Genomic DNA, 24632 nt, shown 5'->3' with positions numbered 1-24632 from the left:
ACAGCCATGTGCCACTCGCTATGTACCAAAGCTGGAACCTAGCTACTCTCTCTCCAGCCAGAGCAGCTTCTTCTGAGAGTTGATGTTGCTTGCCCTGACTCTGGGAGATGCTGCATGCGGGCCTCTGTGATGTCAGAAGGATGAAAAGCACTGAGGAAGGCGCAGGAGGTGATGGAGTGAAGGTCACATACAGCGATTGTCCTTGGTGGGAGCAATGACGCCAACACAGCGTCGGGGCCCACACACCGCCCCTCGGGCCGCTAGAGAGCACTGCTACACCTTCACCTATCACCTTGCCACGGCTTCATCTGTGATCTGCTTATTTGTGATGTGATCCGAAATCCCTACTTACAGAGCCACCTGCCAAGAGGCTGAGCCTGCAGCGTCTGCATGAACTCCTGAGCAGGGGATGGGCTCTCAATTGAGTTAAGGCTGGGGTTATAGTTTTTGCCTTGGAGACAGGATGCGGCCAGGAACTTTTTCCAAGTTAATGAAATTTCAGAAATTTCTGGTGCAGCCCAGGTATGGAGAGCACGCTGGAACTTGGGATGCAGAGGAAGAGCCAACTCGGGCGTGGCCTGGACAACAGCAGGAATATGGAGTTCTCGCTGCTTCCTTCAACTGACTCCTGAGGGCGGCTCTGGCCAGGGTCCCGCAGGCAGGCGGCAGGGGCAACCTCTGCCCACTCAGGAAGACTCAGATGACCCTGTGTTTATTTTTAACTGTTTTTGTACAAAATCGAAAAGCCTTTGGACACTGGGCTCATGTTCAAGGTGAGATGAATGATAAACAGTAACAAAAGCATCAGACCCTCTCCTGAGGAGCCCACATGCTGATCCGGGCTCTCCTGGTCTCCCCAAACTGTCAGATGTGACCTACAGAACCTTGTCATTTATAAACAGCCAGGGAGCTGGGCCACCAGACCAGGTCCTAACCTGACACTTAACTCACTGTGAGACCATGGACAAGTCCCTTCTCCTCTCTGAGCCTCAGTTTCCTCATGCATAAAATACAGGTGCAGATGGACCAGATAATCTCTAAGGAACCTCACAGGTCCAGCAAACCACATCTCATCCTGGACACTTACCCTGGTCTTGGGCATGAAACATGGGGAAGAGCCCATGAAACCCAGTCTTGAGGAAAATACTGAATTGTTCATACGACTTCAGCATTTCCCTTAATAGCCCCATTTAGATCCAGCTGCAACCAACAATCATAGAGCACCTACTATGTTCTAGGCAGTCTCGTCAACGGCCTCTTCATAACCAATCCGCGAGGAAACGGTCATTGCCCTCAGGTCACAGACGACAGGAATGATGGTCCACTCACCCAGAGGCATGGGCTATGTGGTCACCGAGGCTTGGGGTTAATCCCGGCCCTCCCCTCCCTACCTGAGTGTCCTTGAGCAAGTTACGTAACCCCGCAAAGCCTCAGTTTCCTCATCTGTAAAATGGAGATAATGCTAGCCCCTGCGTCTCATGGGGTTGTTTCAAGGTCTGAATGGAAGGGGCATCTGAAGTACTTAACAACCGTCACCTTGCCTTCCCTAAATCTTCTCTGAAATCTCTCGGAACATAGCTCACCGGTTCTTCCTTGATACTTGGTCCCTGCCTTAGGATTCTCTGACACACAGGCTCGATGTCCCAGCCAATGGCAAATGGCCCCACTGGGGACTGAGCTTCCTCCTGAGGGCCAAGTGGAATGAAATTCTGCCGTGGCCCAGGTCCAGGCCCGAGAGCCCAAAGCCACACATGCAAGTGGACAGCCCATGCGCGCACCCGCACCAAAACCTCATCACTGCAGCCCTCGCTGGCCCAGCACGGACTCGCAGAAAGGTGGTCATCACAGTAGGAGCAATAAGAGCACCACCCATGATACCTCCTCCCTTTTTTCTATGGTTCACAAAGCACGTTCACATATGTCACCTGGGTAGGGTAGAGGCTGTGCTTTATCTACCTTTACATACCCACTGAATAATGCTAGGTATTAAGCAGATTCTCAGAAACTACTTCTTGAATGAATAAGTTTTATAACAAGATGTTTTTAAATCACCGTCTACTCAGCACATATGATCAGTTCCCCATTCTGCTAAGTGCTGAAATGTGCAGCCTTGCATTCCACTCCTACAACCATCCCTGAGACGAGGTCACTCATCAATCCCTGTTTTGCAGAAGAGGAAACAGGCTCAGAGAAGTTAAGTGATGCACCCAAAGTCTCAGCCAGCGAGAGAGAGAGACCTGAGATGTGGACCATGGTTCCAGACCCTGGTTCTCACCCCCTCCAGTCTTTCTCCTCTTCTTTAGCCAGAAGAGGCAGCAAGGGGGGCATGGGGGCAGGATGCATGTAGTCGATAATGCAATGAATTTTATGTTTGGAAAAACAAAAAAAAATCCTATTGTCTTTAAGACACAAACCAGAGAAAGCAAAGATCAGCAAAATCACCTCGGCTGAGGGGACATGAGAGTCTCTGTTCTACTCTCCGGTCCCTGAGGCACAGCTATGACGACTTTCTAGTCCATCCTTGGCCTCCTTATAGCCCACAGCACGGGGCTTGTTGGTATCTCTTCTGTGTTCTCCTAAGCCCCTCCTGCAGGTCTGCCCGCCTCCCACATTCTAGCAGTTTCCTCTTCATCTCACCTACCCCTGTGGGAGCCAAGGGGACCATCTTTTGCAAAACGTCCCGGAGTTATTAAGTTCCTATTTCCTTGGACGTTTCGTCTTCACCCACTGCCCCAGCCAATAACTTAGAATAAAGTTTATGAGCAACTGCCTACCAGAAGCAGGCAGGCGGGGAGTGACACGGTCAGGGTGACACAGGCATTTAAAAAAAGTCTGATTTTCCTCTTTTCCACAAATGAGGAAACTAACGGCATTGACGCCCAGCCACAGGACCAGGGGTGATGGAAATGGTGGGGACTGGTCAACCTAGTATCCCTAGAAGCAGGTGGCTGCGGCCCAACTCAGCCCACTGCTACCGGGTAGGCGTGCAAGCCCAGCGTGGCCCAGTCTTCCCACTCAGCCCACTGCTACCGGGTAGGTCATCAATCCCAGCATGGCCCAATCTTCCAACTTTCCGAGCGACAACAGAGTCCTACTTCTTTTTCCACATATTTCACATGAAACTTCCTGATTTCTGAACGTTGGTAACTAATTCTCCCCCGCCTCTTTTCTTTTTGATATGATACAGGAGTGGGCTGGACTTGGCCATGAGCTACACAGTTATAACCTCTAGTGAGACTTGTGGTACAGATGGCTGTACGCATCAGACGGCCCTTTGCTGCCCTCACTTCTAAGCCTCCCTGGCGGTTGGTAAGCCTGGGCCTTAGGCTCAGGCCGGTGGCCTGTGAGTGGAAGAGCCGCAGAACCTTCCAGGCCAGGGCAGTGCAGAGCTGGCTGTCTCCCCCCATTTCTCCTCCCCTGTGAGGCACTGGCCCTGGAGGCCACCTGCTGCAGCCGGCACAGCAAGGCTACAAGATGGAGGCTGGTGAGAACTCGGGATCTGTAGCGGAGGCGCCCAGCACCACCTGCCCTAGCACACGCCTGGAGTGCAGGTCTTCATTACAAAAACCCCATGGTAGTAGTTCAGCATTTCCTGCTTTCCAAAGCACCTTAACTCTACTTTCCTTATATGACTCTCAACCCAGTTAGAAAACAGGACCAGGCTCTATTATTTCACAGGTGAGCAAACTGAGGCTCAGAAGGTAGAACCGAACACCCCGAGGTGTGTGGCAAACAGGCGGTGGACTGGGATTCCAGCTCTGGACTCCTTGTCTAGCAATCCTCCTAGCCTCCCACTCAGGAGCTGGCCTTCGCCACGTGAGCCCCCTGGCATTCTCTGGGTCCCCTGTGGCTTGTACAAGGACGACTCGCCCCTCCCCTGCCCACGGCTAGCTAAAGATCCACCTCTTACTTTTCCTGTGGACTTGGTCCCCTTCCAGATGCAGAAGTAACAGATGGTCCAGGCTGCCAGCAGACACAAGGCCAGCTCCCAGCGAAGGTTCCCGATGTGCTCGATCCCATCTGAGATGGCCAGGACCCGGCGCCTGCAGAAGGGAGGGCAGAGAGTCACGGGGGTTGGAGATAGCCCACACCGACCCCACCATAAGCAAAGCTAGTGCTGCAGAGGGGCAAGGACAGCCCACTCATTCGCCCACCATTCACCAAGGGTCTTCTCTGAGCCAAACTCAGGGCCGGGTGTGGGAGCCTCAGAAAGGAGAAAGACTCAGCCACAGCCTTCATGGATTCGCTCCATGGGGGATAGGATGCGGGTTAGCAGATGGTTTATGGAAACAGTATGGTAAGAACTGCAATGGGAAGAAGCACAGGGACTTTGGGAAGACCGAGAAGTACCTAGCCCACCTCAGGGGTGCTGGAAGACGGCAGGACGGTCCATAAACATCCCAGGTCCCTCCCTCAGGGGAGATTACACAACCCTGCTGAACTCAACGGTGGCCAGAGGACCTGCTTTGGCCAGCGGCACACACTGCCCTTCAGACGGAGGCGTTCAGAGGCAGGCGGTGTGGTCCGCCATGTTCTCTTCGCCCTAGTGTGGCTCTCATAACAGAAGCATGTGTCAAGGTGGACCTCTAGAAGCCCAAGTTCCTAAGTGAGTACATGAGCCCTCCTGCCACCCCACATGAGCGGGGTGGCTTTTTTTAAATGCAAGAAGCAAGAAGCAAACTCTGCTGAAAGACAAATGCTGGATGATATCACTCTATGTGGAATCTAAAAAATACAACCAACTAGTGAATAAAACATAAAAGAAGCCGGCTTCCAGATACAGAGAACAAACTAGTGGCTACCAGTGGGGAGAGGGAAGGGGGGAGGAGCAAGACAGGGGTAGGGTTTTTTTTTTTTTAAGGGGTTATTATGGGATTATATAAATCATGGGTGTGAAAATTTTGAAAATTGTAAAGTACTGTAGAACTTAAATAACCTTTCATTCAAAAAAAAAAAAAGCCACAAAAACAAAAAGAAACCCAACTCTGTTGCTTCAAGCTACTAAGTAAGATCTTTGTTACTGCAGCATAACCCAAACTCTCCTGACTGCCACAGGTGTCCGAGAAAGCTTTCTGGAAGAAATGATATTTGAGCCAGATTTTGAAGGATGATAGAGTTTAGCCAGGAGAAGGAGGGGGTAAAGATTGTTTTAGGCCCAGGGACTAGCAAAAGCAAAGGCCAGAAAACGGAGCATGGGATACTTGGGCAACAAGGAAGCCCAGAGACCAGAAGCGAAAAGCAGGACAGATAAACAGAGGAGGCATCCTCGGGAGCCTTGAATAGTGTGCCAAGGGGCAGGAGGGGAGGGTCCCAGAGGGCCCAGGCCACAGGAGAGGGGGACCCTGGCTGCGCTGAGCCAACGTGATCAGCCATGGCCCTCCCTCAGACCCCACCAGTCCTTCAGGGCTGACACAGGCCTGGCTCCTACAACCCAGCCTGGGGTTTGTGTTTCTCTAAAGTCAGACTCGCCACGCTCCATATTGTGCAGAACCATGGCACCAACACAAACCCCCTCCACACTCGCTCCACGAACCCCATGCCGGCTGCCAAGCCACCCCCACCGGGCCACGCCAGTCGCCTGGGCGCTCTGGGAACGTCCTTTGAGAAAGCAGCTCCCATCCCACCAAGCATGAAAGCCTCCCTCAGTGTCTGTCTCCCTGGGAATCCACTCGGGGCCTGATTTTGCATTAATTACTCAATGACACCAATTAGCGCTGGTCTGCAGGCTCCCTCCAGCCCCAGCCCCTGTCGGAGAAATCAGGCAGGCCCCCAAATAAAATTGGGCTGTGTGCAGCCGGGGATTTACTCGAAAGGAAGCCAGCTCTCACACCTATAGGCAGAAGGGGGGACATCTCCTAAATATACATTTATTGAGCATGTACTAGGTACCAGGCACTATATTAATACTGAGGATAAAAAGGCACGCATGGTATGGGGCTTGCCCTGTACTAGGGTAAGTTGGACAAAAAAAAGTCCAAGTTATCTGAGAAAGAAAGGAGACAGCTGCTTAGCTATAACGGTTACTTTATTTGCTTCTTATATCTTAGCAGTCTTTGGCTTTAATTCGTTTTAAAACGACAGGCTGTATTAAATGAAACCTTTAAGAGTATCTATCATTAAAACAGAGCAGCAGGACCCAGAGCATGGCCCTTGTGGGGTGCTTGCCAAAAATACAAAAATTCCTGTGGACCCACTGAGTCTGAATCCTTACAAAATGGTTCCCGGGAAGCTACCTTTTCCTACGTTTCCCGGAGGATTGCTCATGCACAGCAAGGCTTGAGCAACACCGGAGAAGGAGAATTTCCTGGTGTTGGAGGAATGATGTACAGACTCCAAGGGTTTTGTTTTGTTTGTTTGTTTCTGAGAGGACGTGGACAGGGAGTTAGGGATCCTCTGAGAGGGTACTGAAGGGATGTACTTTCTCCCCAGAGAAATACCCTGATGTGCCCATTCACTCCCCAAATTCTGCAGGAACTTCAGGGTGCTCACAAACTCCCCTGTCTTCAGACTTAGAGCCTCGCAGCCGCGGATGCATAAGTACCACCTTACAAACTGCCCCCCGAAGCTTCCCAAACACCCATCAGGTGGCGAATGAAAAAGGACAACCCAGAGCAGGAAAGAAAGCGGCTACGGCAGACGGAAATGCCCAGGGTACTCTCTGTGCCTGTCACTGCAGCCTCGAAATCTCCATTAAAGAAACACTGAGACAGGCCTAGCAGGGCTGCATGCACACCCATGCCCTCTTGCTGGTGAGGTTGTTTCCTGAACAGAGAATCTGAAAACTGGAAACAGCACAGGGACAGAGGGAGAAAGAAGGGAGCAGACCCGCCAGGAGAGAGCTGGTGCAGGCCCCCCTCTTCCACAGTTTGGATGCTGCAAACTTTTGAGTCATGCAGCTGGCTTCGGCGCCCTCTCACTTAATTGAACAATCTAATTCCCAAAATGGGAAGCAGATTACTAAAAGCTATGCAGGATGAATTGCTCTTTTGTTCCACCAGACATTATTTGAAAACATCCTCAAACTATTTTCTTTAGGTTTAACCAGCACTGACTCTAACTAGCAAGGGACATTGAGTTTCTAAAGAAAGGAGGCTCGGGGACCAGGTTCTCAGCCTGCAGGACTGCGGGGTTGTTTTCAAATCTACAAGGACAGCCTTTGAGAGCATGGGAGCTGGGACACTCAACTCTGGAGACTTGGAGAAAGCACAGCTCTTCCTGGGAAAAAAACTTTCTTAATGACCCTCCCCCGTGAAGCGCCGGGACAGAAGAAAGGTCTGAATAAGGAAGAGTTTGCTGCCAACACCCTGGCAAAAAAGGACCCAGGAACAGACCTCCCGACACCGTTCAGGGGGCGGGAAATGTTGAAGACTGGATGGGGCCCTTCGGAAGGATTCATTTACCCGAGTAATATTGTGCACCTACTACGAGCCAGGCATGAAAGCAGGTTCTTCGTGAAGCATTTTTTTCAGGCCATAAGACTATTTCTGGAGATTTCCACCCAGTACCTGGAGGTGTAATGCCTCTGCTTCTCCAGCCCTGGGCACACACAGAGATGGCTGGGCTCAAAAGCCAGCTCTGCTCCTGACAAGCTATGTGACCTTGGGGAAGGGACGTCACCTCCTTTCCATAGGTTTTCAAGCAGGAACTCATCTCACCCTCCCAACAATCCTCGAGGCAGACGCAATTGTTATCATCATTTCAAAGATGGGGAAACCGAGGTGCCAGGCGGTTAGGTAACTTGCCCAAAGTCATGCCGAGAGCAAGTGACGGGCGGGATCTGAACCCAGGGATCCTGGCTCCAGGGCCCAGACTTGCAGCTGCAGTGCTAGCTCCTAGATTCCCCCATGACACTAAGAGGTGTTTGGGAAGCTTCGGGGGGCAGTTTGTAAGGAAGCCCTTCCTTCCTTTACAAGTTAAAGCCATGTTGAATGCACCCCCCCAAAGCTACCTCACGTGACTTCGTGCGCTGGGCAAAAGTAGTACACAGCACGCATCCTTCACGCATTTATGAATTTATTCAAGTGATACTTATTAAGGTGTTTTCAGTGTGTCAGGTACTGTGCTACACTTGGGGTCCTTCAAGAGCTCATGGTCCACGGGGGAAGACGGACAAGTGAACAGAGCAGAGTGTGGAGAGGGTCAGGACAGGGAAAAGCAGAGGAACCTCACTGCAGATCTGGCCAGTATCTGGACGTGGGAGCGGGGCTGTGGAGGCCCTGGAGGGTTAACAAAGAAGAGGGAGGCATTTGGGGCAGAAAGTCCACCAAAGGCAAAAGCCAGGAGGCTGGAACAAGGGCTCGATGTGCAGCAGGAAGCGGGGTAAGAAGTGGGGGCAAAGGATGAGGCTGGAGTGATGAGCAAGAGCTGGACTCTGAGCCTTGCTGAGGAGCTGGGGCTTCATCCTGAGGGTGATGGAAGCCGAGAAGAATCTTAAAAAAGAGGAAGACTACATCAGGTGCATGTTTCCGAAAGCTCTCTTTGGCTGCACTGGAAAGACTGGAGGGTAAGGGTGGAATGGAGCGAGGTGCCCAGTGTGGAGACTTTTGCCTTAATTTGGACAATAAAGAGGGACGGGCTGGACGAAGGTAGGGAAATGGCCCTGGAGGGGAACAGATGGGCTGGGGAGCAGCAGGGGTGCAAGGTGGCTGCCTGGGGGTGGCAGGTAGCAGGGAAGTTGGAGGTCCAGACGGACGCCAGGTTTGTACCTTCATGGATGGGGGTCATTAGCTGAGCAGGAATGAATTGTCAATCGGTGTAGAGGAGGAGGAGGTGGAAGGTCAATCTTTTTTTGTTTTGTTTTGTTTTGTTTTTTTGCGGTACGCGGGCCTCTCATTGTTGTGGCCTCTCCCGTTGCGGAGCACAGGCTCCGGACGCGCAGGCTCAGCGGCCATGGCTCACGGGCCCAGCCGCTCCGTGGCATGTGGGATCCTCCCGGACCGGGGCACGAACCCGCGTCCCCTGCCTCGGCAGGCGGACTCTCAACCACTGCGCCACCAGGGAAGCCCCGGAGAGTCAATCTTTTAGACAAGGTGATTTTGAGATGCTTGTGGAACACCCAGTCGGCTGCAAGGCCCAGAGGCAGCTGGGTGTCTGGGTACAAACCTCACAATAGAGATGCAGGCAGGAGATTCAGACCCGAGCCCTTGGCCATCAAGTGTCCTGGGAGAGCATGAGGCCGCCTGGGGAGAGCCGGAGAAACAGGAGGGAGAGGGCTGGCCACAGAACCCCCAGAACCCCATCACTTACAGGGCAGATGGAGGCTGAGAGGAGCCCTTTGAGGAGAGAGAGAAGGGTTAGGCATCCCTGAAGAAGGTGGCATCCCCAGAGGCAGAGGGAGAGAGCGTTCCAGGAGGGCAAGGAACCCATCTGCCAAGTGCCTCCAAGCGGCCTGGTGAGAGGGAGAGCGCTGCGGGATTCGGGGCCAGACTGGCAGGTGAAGCAAGGAGAGCTGCCTAGCCCTGGCGGGGCAGACTTCAGACAGCGGCACGCAGGGAGCAGAGGGGAGGTGAGACCTGTTGAGGCGGCTCTTTGGAGAAGTTGCTCTGATGAGAATGCGAACTAGTAGTTCTTGGCCACAGGGCATCAGAGCTGTCTTACCTACGCTTGTTTAATTTTCAGGTTGGCATGACTGGGATACTTAATGGAAAAGAGCCAGGAGGGAGGGGAAGCTTCAAATGCAGAAGGGAATGGGGGGCGAGGGAGGAAAGAAGCAGGTAGAAGTCTCTGAGACGGGCAGCAGGGAAAGAATCCATGCGTGGAGACGTCATTTCTACAGGAAGAAGAGGGAAAGAATTGGGAATCCAAGAGGTGAGTTGAAAAGCAAACTATCCTCATTAAGAGACTCTCAGAGTAAGGAACAAGAAGGAGCTGGTAGCAGAGGGGACTGTGGCAGGTGCCACCCAAGAGCCCTCACATCTCACTGCATTCAGTCCTCATACCAACATAACTACCATGAGGGCATTCTTATACCCATTCTACAGGTGGGGAAACTGAGGCCCAGAATGGTGAAGCAACTGGCCCAGATTGGGACCTGAAACCAGGTTCTTCTGATGGCCACACATCCTTCTGTCTCGGCAGAAGCTGACCCCAGAGAGAGGATGCCTCCCACTCAAGGCTTCTGCTATGTCCTCCGCAGTCTGAGGGAAGTGGCTGGAATCCGATCCTGCAACACCCTCACTGTCCTCTCTGTATCTCACATACACAGAGGGGCTGAGTCCAGAGGGAAGGAAACAGCCTCATACCTGGCGCTTTCCTTCCACACACTAGCTTCCAGAGCCGAGAGTCGTTTGACCAAAGAAAGCAAAGATGGAGTAGACCCTTCTCTCCCACCACCGCAGAGGGCCTGGGAGGGGCGCTGTGGGAACGGGTCCCAAGCCAACCGGGGAGGCCTCATCTCAGTGTCCAGCATGGAGCCGGCGAACGCATCACCTTTCTTTAACCTGCCATGGAGGGTAGCACTGCCAGGGATGCAGAGGCCGCCCTAAAAGCTGGCACTGAGGGACTGCGCTATAAATAGCCTTGCTCAGTCCTCCTTTCTGGTCTCCCAAAGCAACAAACAAAGACAGCCCATCACCCAAACAAATGCGCCTTCCCTGCCCCCTCCATAATCCCTCCACCTTCGGGGTCCTGCTCTCACTTCCCCGGCCCAGTGCAGGCCCCCAACTCTCCCCGTGTACGGGGTCTGCTCCTACAGAGCCCTCGATCGAGGCCCTAAACTGAGCTGAGGACTCAGGGCAAGGGCCCTCCTAGGCCTCTGCATCATGTATTCACTCAGGAGAGTGACTGGATGCTACCTGCGCGTTGCTGAGGGCCCTAAGAGCAAGGCCTGCAGTGATGAGGAAGGCAGGTGAGTCCTGCCCTCAGGGAAGAGAAAGGTGATGACAAGGTCAGTGACAGTCTGCACTCCCTTCATGCTTACTGAGGCCAGTGCAACCATGATTCCTACTTTACTGATGGGAAAACTGTAGCTTAGGGCAGCAACATGCCCAGAAAGGCAGAGGCAGAACCTGAAGCCACATCTATCCAACTTCAGAGACACTGCTCGGACCCATGGCCCCATCTTGGGGAAGATGGACTAGAAATTGTGTCACCCAGGGAAGACAACTAGGCAACGAAGCTGGTCTGTGGGGTCTGGAGCTCCCATGCCAACTTCTTCTATCACTGCAGAAATCCTCCTCCCAGGTCGCGAGGAAGTCCCCTCCAGTCCCCTCCACTTTCCAGGATTCATTCCACGGTTCTCTCTGCCAAGAATGTCCCTGTAAATTCTCACATGCCTTAAAAATTCTGCCTGTCCTTCAAGCACCAGCTCAAATAATACAAAGCCTCACCAAGTGCTTCCTTGGTCCCCACCTGTACCCTGAGGACGGGTCCCTCCTTCCCCATGAAGGTGCAGTGAGCATCTACACGCACCAGGCACTCCTAGGTCAGGGGTCAACAAACAGTTTCTGTAAAAGGCCAAATAGTACAGATTTAGGTTTCGCAAGGCATATGGTCTCTGTCCCAACTATTCAACTCTATCCTTGCAGTGTGAAAGCAGCCAGAGACAATATGTAAATGAACACTATGGCTGTCTTCCAATAAAACTTTATTTACAAAAACAGGCAGCAGATGGGATTTGGCCCATAGTTTCCTGACCTCTGTCCTAGGCTAATGCTTCCCAAAGAACACTAATCCTTTAATACACCCTGAGGTCACACTGGGACCTCACTGAGAAATGGCTGCACATTATAGCCCTCCTTAGAGAGGCCCAATGCTCATTAGACTATTAAAGGCTCTGAGAAGTCCTGCAATAAAGACACCTCTATAGCTCTGTCTAACCCAATGTTTCCCAATCTTATTTAGAACTATTCCCCATTAAAGTGAAAATTAAAACCACAATGAGATACCACTAGGGTGCACCCAAGAGGACGGCTGTAATCAAAAAGACAGACAACAGGGCTTTCCTAGTCACACAGTGGTTGAGGGTCCACCTGCCGATGCGGGGGACATGGGTTCGTGCCCCGGTCCGGGAAGATCCCACATGCCGTGGAGCGGCTGGGCCCGTGAGCCATGGCCGCTGAGCCTGCGCGTCCGGAGCCTGCGCTCCACAACGGGAGAGGCCACAACAGTGAGAGGCCCGTGTACCGCAAAAAAAAAAAAAAAAAAAAAAAAAAAAAGACAGACAATGATAAATGTCCTCAAGAATACGGAGAAATGGAACCCTCACATATTTCTGGTACGAATATAAAATGTTCTGGCCACACTGGAAAAGTCTGGTAGTTTGTTAAGAATTTAAACATAAAACTCAGCCATTCCACTCCTAGGTTATTCAAAAAGAGCCCAAAACTGAAAACCACCCAAATGTCCATCAACCAATAGACAAACTGGGGTCGATCCATACAATGGAATATTATTCAGCCACGAAAAGGAACAAAGCAGTGACACACGCTAGAATATGGATGAACCCTGGAAACATGATGCTAAGTTTCATGAGGACAGTAACAGAGACCACACACTGCATGACTCCACTGAATATGCAACGTCCAGACTACACAAATCCACAGAAACAGATAGCAGGTGAATGGCTGCCTGGCAGGGACAGTGAGATTAACTACAAATGGCATGAGAGATCTTGCTGGGGAAATGGAAATAGTACAAACCTATTTTGCGGTGACAATTTCACACTTGGCAAGTTTGCTCGAAAATCACCTACTTGCACACCTAAACAGCGTGCAGTTTATGGCATGTAAATTATACCACAAAGCTATTAAAAAGTTGTTAAGAAGGAAGTGCCCCATCACGTTTCTGCCTTTCCAAAGCAATACCTCCTAACTTTGTGTAGAACACACTTTGGCACGGAGCACTGGGCAGTCTCGCGTATGTTGTCTTGTTTTACACCCACTGCCCAGAGCAGACTGAGGCTCCAAGTAGATATGGACCTTGCCATAGATCACAGACTGGAAAGTGGCAGAGCCTGGCCTGGCACACCAGTCTCCTGACCCCAAGTTCAATGCCTGTTCTGGTCCTGCATGGCTGGAGGGTAATATCCAGCAAGATAGGAAGCAGTAAGGAGAGGTGTCTATAAGTAGGGATCCCACGCCACGGAAAGGGCCTCACTGCTCCGTGGCTGGAATCCCAGCGCCCTTCTCCTCCTTACCAGGACTCAGCACAGCCTTCCCAGACCCCCGGGTTCCCCTGGTACAGCAGCTCTGTGTTATGAGTGGCCAAAAGCTCAGGGAGGGTCTGACACCTGGCGGGGTCGGCCCCTCCAAGACACTCTGTGTTAAGGCTGGCAGAGAGCCACTGTCTGCGACGGAGGGACTGCGGGCAGGAGAGGCACACGTGACATCAGGAAAAGCCCTGGACGAGAGATCCAGAGCAGGAGCGGGCATCTGCCCCCAGGTCCAGGGTATCCCACCAGGAGGCCTCTGTTTTTTGAATGACACCTCATCCACCTGAGCTGTTGGGTGGGAGAGTGGGGACAGGCTGAGAAAGGGCAAGATGCAGGGGTGAGCGGAGCCACCATCGACTGGTTACTGCCCCCCTGCTTCCATCACTGGTTACTGCCCCCCTGCTTCCATCACTCTATGCTGACTGCACCTGGAAGGGTGGTGAGGTGCACCCATTTGCCAGGGAGGAAAGTGAGGTTCAGAATCACCTGCCCAGGGCCCCCAGGAGTGAGTGGGAGAGTCAGGTCCCAGCTCTGGTGCTTCTTCCTCATCTTAGAGGTCTTCCAGGGAAAGCATGGAGCAGAGTGTGTGTGTGTGTGTGTGTGTGTGTGTGTGTGTGTGTGTGTGTGTGTGTGTGTGTGTGTGTGTGTGTGTGTGTGTGTGTGTGTGTGTATGTATGTGTGTGTAAATCTGGAGAGTTTCAAACACTTTCTCCTGGTTTTATTAGAAGTGATAAGGAATCGAGATAACACGCTAAAATTTGGGAACAACCCCTTCTGAGTTACTCTCTGCCTGAGCCTGAATTCAAGTCATTCATGAACCTCTTGTGCCACCAGCTGCAGGGCCACAACATACTCCAGGAGGCCAGCATCAATTTCCATCTCTCATCACAGTAGATCAGAGTCCGCTTGCCTCACACTCAAGGCCTGGCTCAGCTGGAAACCACAGTATTCTATTAAAAGCAACATTCAAGTCATTTCCTAAAGGTACCTCTTGAAATCCAACAAGACAAAAGCCAACAGGTGTTTTGTGTTTTGTTTGTGCTGGGCGCTGGAGACAAGTCATTCCTCATTCGTTCCTCCCTCCCTCCACCAATTATACATCTCCATCTACAGCAAAACTCTCTCTTCAAGACCCTAGGGCCACAGGGCTGCAGATAGAAGGGACACACCAGTCGGATTCTGCCCCGTGATAAAACAGGAAGCTGATGGCATTTCAGACATGGGCGGGAGGAGCATGTACGGAAGGGTGGAGGGATGCAGGTGGGATCAGAGAGGGCCGGCTCTCAGCCCAGCTCCAGCTCTTGCTAGACAAGAGAGGCACTTTGGATAAGTCCCTTAACCTCTCCCTGCCTCAGAATCCCCTGAGTGAGATGGGAATCTGTTCAGTGATGCTGTATCATGTATCCCCTGGGTGGGTGGATTAAATGAAGCGATAGGCCTGGAGGGCCATGCTCAGGGCCAGGGTACACAGTAGCTGCTTAGCAACTAACTGCAACTTCCCTTCCTTTACTTCATCCATCAGGATGTAAAAGGAATCTCAGTCAGAACTCTTGTGGTTCCGTAAATCACTGCTTCCCATTACTCGGTGTAAGACATCCACTATTTATGAAAACAAATGCCCTCATAGCTGATTTTATATACAAATATCTTTAATGATCAAGACTGGATAATACTAGGAGTTCTATAAAAGGGAGCTGATCTAAGAGATGAATTACGTTTCTGAACCTGGGAACTTATACTCTTCAACAGACAGGGCAAAAGCAAAGTAAGAGGACACAACTCCACGAGGTTAAAAAACATTCATTCATTCATTCAATCTTCTATCCATGTGTTTGAATAAATATTTTGTGAGCACTTAGAATGTGCTGGCAGGACAACAGGGAACAAAACAGGACAGTCCTTGCTGGCATAGGGCTTATAGTCTAATGGAGGGAGAGAGAGAATAAACTAGTAAAAAAGACACAAGGATTTCAGGTAAGTCCTACGCAGACAATAAAACAGACAGATGGGGTTGAGAGGGACCGGGGTGCCGATTCAGCTGATAAGTGGAAGCAACAGGATGGGCAGGGAGGGCTTCCCAAATGACACGTGAATTAAGACTCAATGATAAGAACGAGCCAGACACCCAAGGACTTGGTGAGGAAACTTCTAAGCAAAGGGACTCTTCTATGCAAAAGCTGGACACTGAGCCTAGGACAAGCCCAGGACATACGAAAGACAGAAAGAAGGCCGGTGCGGAGGAGGGCAGAGGGGAAGACGAAGGAAGCAGGGGCGGCCCCGGGCCCACAGCAAGAATTAAGAGTTTCACTTCAGCAACTTGGAGCCCAAATTTTGTGTCCAAATTAAAATCAGTTCAAGTGGCCACATGATTTAGAAATAAACAATTTTTTAAAACCTCCTCCAGGAAAGATAAACCAGAAAGACAAGACTGCATCCTTCTGAATAAAGATAGAGAACTGAATACCCTTAGAGCTTAATGCAGGCTCAGCACACAATATGCTCTCAACAAATGTGTGCTGAATGGATGCCACACAAAAGCGATTTCAACTGTATACATGGCGAGAATGCAGTTGCTTGCAAAACCCTGGGCGAGAGGGATGAGACGACTGAGAAAGGGAAGTGAAAATAGACCAAAGCCCATCTGATGCTACAATGCCGGTTACACTCTTATAGCACTCAATCCCTCCAGAGGACACAGGCTCAACATGTAAAACCGCAAACATATTGAGATAAACTCGTGGGTGCCAGATGCATAATGAGTTACTAAGGGAAACCAGGGTGGCCTGATTTTGAAATCTGACATGAGGAAGACAAGCCGCCCCTGCCCCACAGGCCCCCTGCCTGAGCCAGAACCCAGGACTGACCCAGAGCCTGAGCTGTTCTCCCTGGCTAAGCCAGTAACATGAATTATTCCCTGAAAAGGAAAATGAACTTTCAAGATGCCAGATGCCCAAGGTCAGGGTAAAGCCATGGGCAGCCCTGCGGAGGGAAACAGCACCTTGTAACTGACTTTATGGGAATCTACAGGCTTGTCTCTCCTCCGCTTCTAGAGGGCTAGAACGGCGTCTTACATTCCCACCACTGCCAATTACGCCAAGTGTCCTTACGTGCACCAGGAGCTCAGACGTTTGTTGAATGAATGAACAAGCACACAACTGAGGCAGTCCATTCTGACCAAGCAATGTGGCCCTGAATAAGGTCCCTGGAGTTAGAGGCAGTGAGAGCGAGACAGTAAGAGCACACTATAGATGGGAACCAGCCACACAAGGAAACAGCAAAGAGAACTAGGAAAGAAACATTTTTAAGGACACTTGATCCAATACTTGAAGGGCTGTCACATGGGAAAGGAATTAGGCACGTTCTATCCAAAGCCCCAGAAGCCAAACTATGACTGAATTCAAGGAAGAACTTTCTCCTAGCAGAGCGTTTGCCAGGCTGTATTTAGTGGAATGCTAGCGTTCTGGGGTGGGCGATGGGTGGGGGATGAGGGGAAAGAGTCCAAATGATTGCACGGGAAAATATGTTTGGGAATTTGAGTTAATCAAAGGTAATGGATATTCTTACTGAAGGGCATGGCTTTCAGCCCTTCTCAAATTTATGTGGCTCCAAATAGCTTTTCATAGGATGCTACAAACATCTCACAGAGTCTCTACATTCCAAGTTCAGCTCCGAGGAGAAGATGAATGAGAGCTGTCTGATAAAAACACCTTACGAAGGAAGGAGCGTCACACCAGCATTTGAGTACTTTTAGGATGCAGAATTCAACATTGCATAGATGATACAAATGCAATCAGAGTAGAAAACTAGAACGATGGGTTCATTCTCACATTGACTTTCATTTTGAATAACCAAGTAGCAGACAAAAAGGCCCAGTTACAAGTGAGGACACAGACTCGCTGCCCCTCCCACCACTTGGTGTCCAAATGAGTGGGTGACATGGATATGACAAAGGGATACTCAAAGCCATCAGTGCTGTTCTGGGGAGCTTAGGGACAGGATGAGTTCTTGCCAGAGCCCACTTTGACTCTCCTCATGTAGTATTTTCTAGAAAATATTGCCTGCCACCTTCCTCCCATGTACCTGTACATTCTGTAAATATTCACTGGGGGCCTTCCATAGACGGGCAGTAGTGAGCAAAACCAGAAAAGGTACTGCTTCATGACTGCCTCCTGGGGAATTCACACAATAATCGAACGTATTGCACAAATAATAATTTAATCGAGGTTTTCCATACATGTTACAAAGGAAATGAATGGTACAAAGCAACATAAGTTACACAGAGAACTTATCCAGTGTAGGATTTGAGGTTGTGTTCCCTAAGGGAGCACAGAGACCATGTTTTGCAGACACTCAAATGTGCAGGTCCTAAACATTCCACTGGAAAACCATAGCCCAGTGAGGCTGGAAAAGGTCACACAGCACCTCCTCCCACCCCCCAAGAGCAGCCTCTGCTCTAGCATAATGTCATATGGCTGCTCTATTGGGACTAAGACTCAGTAGGTCTGGAGAGAGCTAGAGTTTGCATTTCTAACCAGGTGATTCTAATGCTGCTTCTCTGACAACCACATCAGGCAGCACTACTTCATCAGGCATTTTAAAAGACCTAAATAGGAGCTTCCCTGGTGGTGCAGTGGTTGAGAGTCCGCCTGCCAATGCAGGGGACACGGGTTCGTGCCCCGGTCCGGGAGGATCCCACATGCCACGGAGCGGCTGGGCCCGTGAGCCATGGCTGCTGAGCCTGCACGTCCAGAGCCTGTGCTCCGCAATGGGAGAGGTCACAGCAGTGAGAGGCCCGCGTACGGCAAAAAAAAAAAAAAAAAAAAAGACCTAAATAAATGGAGGGGTATACCATGTTCATGGACAGAGAGGCTGAATCACAAAGATGTCAGTTTTCCTCAAATTAACCTGTAAGTTCAATATTCTCCCAACCAAAATCCCCACAGAGTTGTTCTGTTATTATTGTTTTTTAACTCGACAAGCTGATTCTAAAATTCATTTGGAAGACCAGAACAATTTTGGAAAGAGCAAAGTGATGGACTTGCCTTATGAGGTCAAGGCTTAAAATTAAACTATAGGTATAGTATTGACACACAGTTAGCAAAAGAGATGAGCAGAACAGAGAGCCCCTAAACAGACATGTGCTTGTAGGAAAACTTTATATGGAAGATGGCATTACAAATCAGTAGGGATAGGATGAACAATTCAGCAAATACATATATACATGTGGCTGGATTCCTACCTTGCACCATATGCAAAAAGAAAATTCCAGGTAGATTATATTCCTGAATGTGAAAAAACAAAACTTTAAAACTCTTAAAAGAACACCACCCCCCAAAAAAAGAAAACCCAGAAAAACATTTTTTTTACAACTTTGGGGTAGGGAACTATATCTTAAATAAGACACCAAGTGTGCAAACCAAATAGAAAACTATTGGCAAATTTGAATTCAATACAATTTATACCATACATAAACAAGAAAGAAAAGCCACACACTAAGAAAAGCTATTTGCAGCATGGGTACTAATACCTACAATGTATCAAGAACTCCTACCTATGAGAAAAGAGAAAAGGATATGAGCAGAAAGTTAATGGATGAGGAAACCCAAATGGAGCAAAAAAACCATGAAAAGATGTTCAACCTCATAAAGTAATTAGAGAAATGCAAATTTAACACAGTGGGATACAATTTCATATCCATTACACTGGCAGAACTTAAAAACTCTGACCAGAACAAGTGCCTAGGTCTAGAATGGGGAGAAGTAGAAATTCTCGTTCTACTCTTATTTGGAGAGTAAATTAGAACAATTCCTTTAAAAAGCAATTTGACATAATCTGATAAAAGTGACAGTGCATGAACCCTACCTCCCAGTAATTCCACTGTTAGGTGTATGGCCTAGAAAACTTGATTTGTACAGAGAAGCACAAACAAGACATTCACTCAGCTTAATCATACTGGGAAATGCGAGACAGTCTAAATGCCCATCAAGAGGAGCCAGGTAAACACAATGTAGACTCTTTATATATGGAAATACTATACAGCAGGAACAGAATGAATGAACCGAAGCTACATGTATCAATATGGAGACCATCTCAAAACCAATATTGAGCAAAGAAACAAAGCTATAAGAAAGAGGGAGTAATGGATACCATTAATATAAAATTTTAAAACATTCAAGGAAGACTTAGCTATTATTTGGGAGATATACATAATATGAATATATATGTATATAGGCACATGTATGTACAGAGGGAAGTATTTTATTTATATCAATATTTATATAAATAAGTTATATTTATAATTATAAACTCATGTTCTTTACATTCATTTTATAGAATGATAAATCTAAATTCAGCATAATGACCTCTAGAGAGGGAAGGAGAAGAATGGTATCTGGGAATAGAATAAAAATCACTCCTAAAACCACTGTCCCTCTACACTATCATTAAAGTAGGGGAGGGTCTTCAATGAAGCCAGACCTTTCCAGATTAAAAAGCCTCAGAAAGCCTTTAGCCACCCTTCAACCCACAGAGGAAACTGCTCTTCAATTCCTGGGGCACTGCACAATTCTGCACATTCACAATGTAAATCATGCCCTCTAGGGGTGTGCAGTGAACAACTTATACAACCGTACGTGGCAGCTCTCGTAACTCCAGGGCCACAGACCTCTTTGGAATACTGATGAAAAATGCCCGTCTCTGGGAAAATGCCCACCCACACAACTACTGCCTATAACGTCTGTGGATTCAGGCATCTTCCCAACAACCATCAGCAGGCCTACACTGGTCAAACTCTTCCAGGAACAAGGGCTTACAACCTTCGGAAGTACTTGCAGACAACTCTGTGAGGCTAAAGCTCTTCCTAAGTACGTTGAAAACCTGCCTCTTTACAACCTCTACCCGTTAATGTTGATGTACTTCCTTTCCGCATGACATTGCTGCTACTGACAGAAAGCTAACCTGCCCCCCCGGAGACTTCTGCTTTCAAGGCTAAATATATTCTTGATTTAGTTTATTGTAAACGTGCCAGATCTTATCTTTTGTTAAAAATGAATTTTTAAACTGCCCATCATTTTACCAAGCACTTCTTGTCCCAGTAAGTAAATAGGCATGCTGACATGTCATCAAAGAACAAGAAAGCATTTCTCTCAGCTGCCCCTTTGGGAAACCTCTCAAGATCTCCATTCTGGCTTCCAAAGCAGCCAGATGCCCATAGAAGCCAGGAAGTACAAGGCTGGAGGCAGGGTCAGGCTTTTTCCAAGGGTGGGGCAACGTTAACTGAGCAGCACCAGGACAGAGCCCCCCCGGGGCCAAAGGAGACAAGATGTTTCCACTTACTCCCAAAACTCCATGACGGGAGAGGTGGCATTCTGTAGGGACACATGGCTGTGGTTGGTTGCGTTCAGTTTCTGGAACTCCACGCAGTTCTCTACAGTGGAAACAAGACAAGAAACACAGGAAAATTACCCTCCGTGAGGGCTGGAGCTTGGAAAACCTTCAGGGCCGATGGTGCAACCCAGCGGTTTCACCCAGCCGCTCTGGGTAAACATGGCTCAGAGAGCACTGTGGGGAAAATCAATCACTTACAAACAGTTTAAGAGGGAGGCTTGGCTCGGTTCAAACAGGAGGAGAAGTTTGGGGGCAGGGTACCTCCTCTCTCCTATTCCCACGAATATGGCCTTTCCAATTCTTTCCTCTGGCCTGGTTCTTGAATCTTTCACCTTTTCCACTTCCCTGCCTAAGGCCTGTCCATAGCATTTACCTGTTCTGCTCAGTGGCCCCGGCAGGAACAAGGGGGCTAAAGGGGGGCGTCAGCCATGGTGTCCCTGGGCCAGTAATGCAGGTGAGACTCAGTTTTTCTTCATGGAAGAAGAGGCTAATGTCACAGCTGCCTCATAAAGACCTGATGACTGGATAAAATAACATCCAAATGTGTAAAGAATCCCTAATTCCTTCATCATTCCCTCAATCCAGGAAAGGACTTATTGAATATCTCTTCTCATTTCATGAAACTTGATGACCAAGAGAGATTTGAATCTCAAGTTAAAAACATCTGAGTGTTCATCCTTTAAGGCCCAGGTCAGCCCGTTAACCTCTCCTCCAAGAAGCCTTCCGTGATCTCTATCTCCTGAATTCTAAGAAAGTTAGAATTTAAAGGTCCTCCAAGGAACCTCCTTCTCCATGCCCTTTATTCTGAAGAGGAGGAATCAGGGTTCAGAAGTAGTCAAGGGACCCCACCCACACCCATTCCCCCCTCACAAGTCACCAGCCAGTTAGGGGAAGAAAACGGAATCAACTCCAACCAAGGCTCCACCTCCTTTGCCATGGTTATTGCCTGGTTCTGTCTGCCACCATGGGATCTGGGTTTCCTTCCTGCACCTCCCTGTTCACGGAGCTACCTCAGTCACCAGACTGTGAGCTCCCAGAGGACAGGGCCTCCTGCACCCATGCGCTTCAAAGCCCATGCACCCAGCACAGTGGCCAGCACGGAGCCCGTGTTCAGCCTCACTCTGGCCCTTCGCTCTCCTCATGTGTGCACGAGCCCTCCAACTCCATCTATAATCTCCAGAACAGGAAGCCTTCCTATATGTGATGTTTCACACAAGTGTTCACGCGCCCTCAGAGAAAAGGGAATGCAATCAGTGGAAGAAAGCTTTGCAGCCCACTGGGGAAAAGTTCCCCAAGTGTCTGCCCCCTTCCCACTTCTCTGGGCAAGTGCTAACCATATTAGGAAAGGAGATGGTCTGTGGGGTCCACAGACAGTCCTAAGAGAAGTCTGGGAACCTAATATTATAGGCAAAATGCCTGAATGTACACTTGTGCCTTTTTCTGGAGAGGAGCCCTTAGCTTTGATCAGATTCTCTAAAACACTGTTTCTCAAATATTTTTTTCTAGAGCAAAAAAATGTCTCAGACACCCAAGGTTGACATGGTATTTTTTATTAAAATGACATTTAATCTTTTACAAATAAGTAATGAATTATAAAGTCTGTGATTATAGTATTCAAACACCTATAAAACCAGAACTTACAAGTTAAATGCCAACTATACTATGGAACCAACAATTCAAATTGATAGCATAAAACGGATGTGTATGATAATGCCATCTTGTGACATTAAATCGATTTCCCAACAGAAAAACAGAACTGACAGGTAGGAGGCAGGGTCTATGGAATTAAGCTTGCGTATTTTTTTTCTTTTTGCGGTACGCGGGCCTCTCACTGTTGTGGCCTCTCCCGTTGCGGAGCACAGGCTTCGGACGCACAGGCTCAGCGGCCATGGCTCATGGGCCCAGCTGCTCCGCGGCATGTGGGATCTTCCCAGACCAGGGCACGAACCCGTGTCTCCTGCATCGGCAGGCGGACCCTCAACCACTGCGCCCCCAGGGAAGCCCAAGCTTGCGTATTTTTCCATGCACTATTTGAGATTCAATTCTACCACCATTTTTCTCCGGTCACAAATTTGCAAATCCTTTGTTCCTACAGTTTGTTGCATTCTTGGCTGGACTTAGCATCAATGACCATTTATGAATTAAATCTCTCTGCTCGTTTTCCCTTGGCCACCATCATCCTGTTCACCAAGAATGCATCTTAAATTGTAAACACGGACAAAGTCAGGCACTGAGATCCCCCAACCGTCCTCATTTATAAGATGGCTGTGCAGATGATCCAGAACATGCACATATTTTTAGAATATCCTCAAAATAAAGATGCACAATTAAATTATCAGGGAGGACTCACAGCCCTCCAAGAACATGTCCTTGAATTTTAGTTTGATAAACAAGACCCCACAAAATGTGGTGGGTGGGGGAAGCAAGGCAAAGTCATGCAGGAATAGAAGCTAGCTCACAGCGTTTTCTTGGTCTAATGCCCACTGTTCCTTCCGCTGGTGACCAACATCCTACCCAGTCTTACTGTGTCTCAGCTTTCAGGATGACTGGCCACTTCCATTGACAACCTAACCACAGGTTACAACACAAATGGCAAACAGGTTAAAGCATGTGTGTTGATTCCAGTCAAAAGGTGGTGGCTGCCTAGACTACTGAGCAGAGTTCTGAGGCCAAGACTAGACTCAAAAGGAAAGCATTCTACAATCGACTAGTGATGTCTGCACTGAGCACAGCCTCCAAAGACAGGGGTTGAGAAGTATTTGCCTTCCCTAGATTGTAAGATTCAATCCTGACAGGATGACAAATTGAAAAGTAAACAGTATATTAGAATCCAAAGTAATGTAAAAAGTTACCCGTTCAAGGCAGGAGGAGGGTGGTGAATTCAAGTATCTACCTGGGTAGGACAGGTAGAGTAAATGAGCAATGTGAGCTGGGTGGGGACTGTGGCCAGCTTGAGGACAGAAGCTTCAAGCAAAGGCAACAGACGGTTCTCAGCTGCAGCCCCTGCTGCCAAGTAAGAATGTGGGAATGTGGCTCTGGTTTGGCCAGATCTTTTTAATTTTTCAAGAGAAGCTGAAAAATCTGGATTTTCATGTCAAGCCTTCTGATTTTTCAATTTTGACAACCAAATACATTTTTGAAATTTGCTGGTCACTGATCTAAAGCCTAACTGGCTGACAGGCCCCCTGTCTGCAACCCTTGATCTAGTCTAACCCCTTCATTTTACAGAGGAAAATCTGACACTCAGAGGCAGGGCTGCAATTGCAGCCCAACCCCCCGAACCTCAGTTTAGTACTTCTTCCCTGCATCCCTACTCTGTGCAGGAAGGGTCCAGTCTCTGTATTTGGCAAAGCAAGGAAAGAGCATCACAGTTCTTCTCCCTGTGCCAATCCCTGGGCCAGTACTCAGCTCAGGTTCAGAGCTGAAGAGTGTACAGAACAGGTACACTTTCATTGGAATCTGGACTCATGGCAAGAGACATGACATACCACCAATCCCAGGTCCCTCAGCAGGACCATCAGAGAGACCCTCCCTGGAGGCCATACCTGTGTTCCATTTGTGCCCACAGGTGGCCCAGGGGAGCTCGGTGGTGAAGCAGTTGCTCAGGTAGAAAATGGCCCACGCCAGGATGATGATGTAGTACACGTTTAGATGGGCCTCAATCACCTGCGTTGCATAGCCAATGCCTGAAAGAACGAAGGAAAGCCAGTGATTTGTCTCTCTCCGCCTTGTTAAAAGCTGCCCTTCACAACCTGACATCACCCAGGAACCCTTTTACTTTGTTATTAACTCAGCACTTACCTTCAAATAAAGGGCACACTTTCCTCCAACACGTAATGCCACCTTCACTCGTAAATTGTCCCAGAGCTGTTTCCAGGAAAAAAACAGGAATCCCACAGCATATAAAAAACACCACATAGGGAATCAGGAATGCCCCTGCAAGGATGCAAAGTAAGCGAATGAGGTTAAAATTGCCTCTACCACTTCACGTTCAGCCCTTTAATAAGCACCTACCAGAGGCAATACCTCATGTGCTCTGAGCTTGAGTTCAAGTTCCTGCTATGAGGACCAGAGTCAGAAAATGTGAGCCTGGGTT

General features: G+C 49.1%; 1 protein-coding gene across 2 annotated transcripts in view; it reads right to left on the bottom strand.

Moving 5' to 3' along the window:
- Window positions 1-24632, bottom strand: part of SLC6A11 (solute carrier family 6 member 11) — a 122282-nt gene that overhangs the window by 94290 nt on the left and 3360 nt on the right. For both annotated transcript variants that reach the window (XM_073787701.1, XM_033865432.2), the window contains exons 2-5: window positions 24338-24472; window positions 24082-24222; window positions 20486-20576; window positions 3911-4043 (exon numbers count right to left, since the gene is read on the bottom strand). In XM_073787701.1, coding sequence (XP_073643802.1) covers window positions 3911-4043; window positions 20486-20576; window positions 24082-24222; window positions 24338-24472 — 500 coding nt within the window. The remainder of the gene's footprint in view (window positions 1-3910; window positions 4044-20485; window positions 20577-24081; window positions 24223-24337; window positions 24473-24632) is intronic.

This window comes from Tursiops truncatus, chromosome 10, assembly GCF_011762595.2.
Source record: "Tursiops truncatus isolate mTurTru1 chromosome 10, mTurTru1.mat.Y, whole genome shotgun sequence".
NCBI classification, from domain to species: domain Eukaryota; kingdom Metazoa; phylum Chordata; class Mammalia; order Artiodactyla; family Delphinidae; genus Tursiops; species Tursiops truncatus.
The sequence above is the reverse complement of the archived record's forward strand: the minus strand, read 5'-3'. Positions and strand labels throughout refer to the sequence as shown.